At 45.3% G+C, this 5,743-nt stretch overlaps 1 protein-coding gene across 2 annotated transcripts in view; it reads left to right on the top strand.

Moving 5' to 3' along the window:
• The first annotated feature begins 997 nt into the window (after positions 1–997).
• NVL (nuclear VCP-like) overlaps positions 998–5,743 on the top strand; it is a 118,783-nt gene continuing 114,037 nt past the window's right edge. Inside the window, exon 1 of one of the 2 annotated variants that reach the window (XM_008065158.2) lies at positions 998–1,112. In XM_008065158.2, the coding sequence (XP_008063349.1) occupies positions 1,056–1,112 (57 nt within the window). In that variant the 5' untranslated portion in view covers positions 998–1,055. The remainder of the gene's footprint in view (positions 1,113–5,743) is intronic. The other variant, XM_008065159.2, reaches the window with a different exon arrangement.

The raw sequence follows: 5,743 nt of genomic DNA, 5'->3' as shown, positions 1-5,743 counted from the left end.
GGGTCTCGAACCCACGGGCTCAGGCAATCCACTCACCTCAGCCTCCCAAAGGCGCGGGATTACAGACTGAGCCACCGAGCCCGGCCACACCCTTCTCTTAATTCCATGTTCTCTCCTCCCCTCTACTTCCCCTACTCATTGCACTTCATCTTGTCATAAGACAAATAAGATCTCAAATAAGAATGTTGAAAGCACTACTAAAATAAACAAGCAGAAAGCTTGCAACTTTTTGGGGGGCGGAGGGTTGATAACTGTGCCTTTATTTGTGTTTTCCTAACCACACGATAAACTTCTTGGGGCAGAGACAAAAGTTTAGTAAAATTCTGGGCAGTTTCTAGGTCAAGGAGTCTTGCACTGAAAGTACTCAACAAATCATCTGTTGGTAACAGCTTAAGATCAAACGAGTTCTGAAAGAAACAAATAACATAGTTACCTGGGTAGACCAGGCCTTCGTTTTCCTTTTTTACACCTAATTCTTTTGTCGGGTTTCAATCATGTAGGTAAGCAGCTGAAAAACAAGCCGTGTTATCTTTATCCTGACAATCATTCCATCTATAGTCTCCGGTCCTGTTAACATTCCCTGCCAAGTCTAACTTTGCATTAGAACAGGGCGTGGCCGGAACGGCTGAAATGTGACAAAGGAAACCAAGTTTATCAACGCACGTTGGTGACAGAATCCCTGCGCGCCGGTCACTGAAACCCCTTGCAGTCTCCTCGGACCTTGTTCGCCCAGCTGGGAACCAATAAAGTTGAGCTTGTTCAACGGGGTCCTAATCATCCAGGGCCTAGTGGATAAGCCTGCAAAATATGTCTCCCAGAAACTCCCTGAAATTTCAGGTCTTCGCCTTCTCCTCGTTTTTGTTTTTTTTTGTGTGTTTGTTTGTTTGTGGGTTTTTTTAAAATTCGCACTACTTTTGTCCTGAAAAGAACGGCGCGAGCTAGGCCAGGCGGGGTGCATTTCGGCAGCTGGACCGGCGTCGCGTCGGGCAGCCCCAAGGAGGCCCCCAGTTCACGTGTTGCTGGCTGCCAGAGTCGTGGCCTGAGAGAGAGACGCGATGAAACCCAGACCGGCAGGTTTCGTGGATAATAAGCTCAAGCAGCGAGTCATCCAGGTGTGTATTCTGCACGACTCGGCCTCTCAGTGGTCCCCAGTCGCTGCCCTTTCTTAGGATGGCTTCCAGGTCTAACTCAAGTAGCCTCCTGACCCGGTCTGAGTTCGGACGTGTGTCTGTTCCCCTCCTTCATTGGGGATGCTGGGGTCTTCCCTCCTCGCGGTGGGGCGGAGTCTCTGGACGGTGGGAGGGTGCAGCTTGGCAGAGCTGCTCGGGTCTGGTCGACTTCCGCGCAGATCGTTCAGGAGTGTGGAGTTAGCTTTTGAATGACATTATTTTTTTGTCTTGTGAAGTTAGGATGGAAACTCTTCAAAAGCCTGCATCGTGTGAGGCTCTAGGAGTGAGGCATAAGGAATAAATTAATATCTGTTCTCAGTGAGCTTACAGTAAAAGTTGGTAACATGGGTCTGGCATTTTTCCTACGTTTTTCTCATTTTCATAACCATCAGTAGGAAGCAGTGTGTGCCAAATGCCTTGCAGTGGTACAGTTAGCAAGCAGTCTGAATTAAAAGGAAGGAGAGATTTTTCTTCACTTTGGAATTTGTGAGCTACACATTTCTCCTTGTCTTTCTTATTTCACCGGCCACTAAACAATTTCCTTTTTGAATCCGCCTCTAAGTGTTGGAAGTGCCCTGAGCTTCTGTCCTGCTTCCTCTTTTCTGGTACTCCTCTCATATCTAGCCGTACTTACTACATGAGCTCATCCTGTCTAAGATATTTAAATACTGTGTATGTATTCATGATTTTTGTCTCCAATCCAGATTGATATATCCATCTACCTAGTTAGTATTTCCTGTTTAACATCTGATAGCTGTATGCAAGTTAACATGTCCAGACGGACCTTGCAGTATTTTCCTTCTAAACCTGTCTTTTTTTTTTTTTTTGCATCGGAGTCTCATTCTTGTCGCCCAGGAATACTATCACATGGTCGTGGTTCACCACATCCTCCACTCCCTGGGCTCAGGAGATTCTTCATCTTTCTGTTAGACTATTGCTGTAGCCTCCTAACTGGTCTCTAATTGTGCTTTTACCTAACTGATCTCTCTGATTCTGCTTTTACCTAAAGTCTGTTCCCCACAAAGCGGCCAGAGAGATCCTTTTAAAGGGAAAAGTAGAGCTTGCTAGAGCCCTGCTCAAAACCCATCAGTGGACCTGCAGACATCTGTAGTAAAACTCAGTCTAGAAAGCCCTGCATAATCTGGCCTCCATGTACTTTTTTGTCCTTGTTCCTTTCCCCTCTCCCTTGCTTTCTTATGTCCTAACCTGTACACAGACCTTCTCAAAGTTGCCAAGCACAAGACCTTTGCTCTTGCTGTTCACTAACTGAATTACTTTTACTCTGGATGTTCCCACAGTTTGCTCCTTCATTTTATTCAGTGACTTCTGATTGCTGAATCTAGTGGCCTCCTCTCAGTCCTCACATTTGACTGCTCTTTAGCATTTGATTTTATCAGTTTTCCTCTACAGCTTTCAGTTTGGTTCATTATAAAAGTACAGGTCTAGCATCTCTTATTCTAAATGCTTGGGACCTATGGCATTTCAGATTTCAAATTTTTTTGGATTTTGGAATATTTGCATGCATACATAATGAGATAACTTGGGAACAGGACCCAAGTTTAAACATGAAATTCATTTATATTTCATATATACCCTATGTACATAGCCTGAAGGTAATTTTACACAATATTTAAAGTAATTTTAAGCAAGAAACAAAGTTTGTGTCATGTACTTATGTATGGAATTTTATTTTGGGGCACCATGTGGGCCCTTATGTTTTAGATTTGGGAGCATTTCAGATTTTTCAATTAGGGGTGTTCAACCTGTAATTGGTTCTTTTTTTTTTTTTGGAGTAGGAGCTCACTCTCACCCAGGCTGGAGTGCAGTGGCATGCTCACAGGCATCGCAGCCTCCACGTGCTGGGTTCAGGTGATCCTTCTGCCTCAGCCTTCCAAGTAGCTGGAACCACAGGCATGCACTACCATGCCCGGCTAATTTTTTATTTATTTATTTATTTATTTATTTTGAGTTGAAGTCTCACTCTGTCGTCCAGACTGGAGTGCAGTGGCCGCTCCCGGCCACCTCAGCCTCGCCTGCTGGCCTCCGGTGATCCTTCCACCTCAACCTTCCGAGTAGCCGGAATTATAGGCATGCGCTACCACGCCTGGCTGATTTTTTGATTTATTGTAGAGATGAGGTCTCGCTGCCCAGGCGGGTCTCGGACCCGCGGGCTCAGGCAATCCGCTCACCTCAGCCTCCGAAAGGCACGGGATTACAGGCTGAGCCACCAAGCCCGGCCTAATTTTTTTTTATTTATTGTAGAGACGAGGTCTCGCCATGTTGCCCAAACTGGTCTCGAACCCCTAGACTCAGGCAATCCTTTCGCTTCTGCCTCCCAAAGTGCTGGGATTATAGACATGAGCCACTGCACCCAGGTTGTAATAGGTTCTTATGATTAAAATAAAAGGGAAAGAAGGGCATAAAATGAAAAGAAAGAATTCCTCTTATCTCTAACCCACTTTACCAACTGTAACTATGAAGAGTTTTTTTTGTATCTTTCTAAATATTTTGTATGAATATACACATATTATATGTATTCATTTAAGTAGTTCCAGCTACTTGGAAGGCTGGGGTGGAAGGATCGCCGGAGCCCAGCAGGTCGAGGCTGCGGTGGCCGGGAGTGGCCACTGCACTCCAATCTGGGCGACATAGTGAGACTCCAACTCAAAAAAAAAAAAAGAAATGCACACTCGCCGGGCTCGGTGACTCAGCCTGTAATCCTGTGCCTTTGGGAGGCTGAGGTGACTGGATTGCCTGAGCCCGCGGGTTTGAGACCCGCCTGGGCAGGCGAGACCTCATCTCTACAATAAATCAAAAAATCAGCCAGGCGGGGTAGTGCACGCCTATAGTTCCAGCTACTTGAAAGGCTGAGGTGGAAGGATCACCGGAGCCCAGCAGGTTGAGGCTGCGGTGGCCGGGAGCGGCCACTGCACTCCAGTCTGGGCGACAATGAGACTCCAACTCAAAAAAAAAAAAAGAAATACACACTCATTTGTTCTGCTGTTTGCTTTTTTCACTTAGTTGTGTATTTTAGACATCTTCCCAACAGTAGTACATTTGCCTCCTTTTACTTGTTTGTTTGCTTTTTGAGTTCAGGTCTCACTCTGTCTCCTAGGCTGGAGTGTAATGGCATGATCACAGTTCACTGCAGCCTCGACCCCTCCTCAGCCTCAGCTTCCAGATTAGTTGGGACTACAGGTACATGCCACTAAGCCTGGCAAATTTTTCAATTTTCGGTAGAGATGAGTTCTTGCTATGTTGCCCAGGCTGGTCTAGAACTCCTGGACTTAGCAGTCCTCCTGTCTCAGCCTCCCAAAATACTGGGATTACAGGCGTGAGCTACTGCACTCAGTTTTGCCTCCTTTTAAATAGTGTATTAACTATATTGCTGAATAACAGTTACCCCAAAATTTAGCAGATTAAAGTGGTTTTATTTCTGTTGCTATTAAGAAGCATTTTGACTTGCAGCAGGTATAAATATAACTCAAGTATAATTCAAAATTAACTGTAGTAAATGACAGCATGCTGTAGTAGCCCAGAGAAGGAGATTAGCTAGAGGTCTAACTTTAGATACTGAGTCTCTTGTTATTGGAGCCATTTCTGCAAAGACTGTTACCATGTGTTAGGGATTCTTTTCTTTTGAGACAAAATCTTGTTCTGTTGCCCGGATTGGAGTACGGTAGTTCAGTCATAGCTCCCTGCAGTCTTGAACTCCTAGGCTCAAGAGATCTTCCTGTTTAGCAAGGACTACAGGTGTGTGCCACCATACCTGGCTAATTTATTTTATTTTATTTTTAGATATGAAGTTGTGCCAGGCTTGGTGGCTCAGCCTATAATCCCATGCCTTTGCGAGGCTGAGATGAGTGGATTGCCTGAGCCCGCGGGTTCGAGACCCGCCTGGGCAACTTGGCGAGACCTCATCTCTACAATAAAATCAAAAAATTAACCGGGCATGGTAGCACGCGCCTGTAGTTCCAACTACTTGGAAGGCTGAGGCGGAAGGATCCCCGGAGCCCCAGTAGGTTGAGGCTGCAGTGGCCGGGACCGTCCACTGCACTCCAGTCTGGGTGACAGAGTGAGACTCCAACTCAAAAAAAAAAAAAGATATGAAGTTGCCCAGAATAGTCTCGAACTCCTGCTCTCAAGTGATCTCCTGTCTCAGCTTCCTAAAGTGTTGGGATTACAGACATGAGCCACAGTACCCAGCTATGTTAGTGATTCTTAAAAAGAAGTTGTTATATGAAATGAGGAACCTGGATTGGCTAACTATCAAGTATTGAAACACAGAGTTTGATAGTTTGAAGTCAGTGTTTAAGCTTTCAACCTGTAATTTATTCTGTTTTGCCTGACACATAGTTAACCTTTTAAAGCCTCATTTAAAAATAACTACCTCATTTATAAAATGAGGAGACTTATATCTACCTCAGGAGTGTAAGTATTATAGGGATAGGATCTTTTTTTTTTGAATTGGAGTCTCACTCTCTTGTCTAGGCAGGAGTGCAGCAACATGCTCACAGCCACTGCAGCCTCCACCTGCCAGGCTCGGGCGATCTTTCTGCCTCAGCCTTCCAAGT

The sequence above is a fragment of the Carlito syrichta genome, unplaced genomic scaffold, assembly GCF_000164805.1.
Source record: "Carlito syrichta isolate Samal-C Ts95f unplaced genomic scaffold, Tarsius_syrichta-2.0.1 Scaffold308169, whole genome shotgun sequence".
NCBI lineage: Eukaryota > Metazoa > Chordata > Mammalia > Primates > Tarsiidae > Carlito > Carlito syrichta.
Note: the sequence above shows the minus strand (reverse complement) of the source record. Positions and strands in the feature narration are given on the sequence as shown.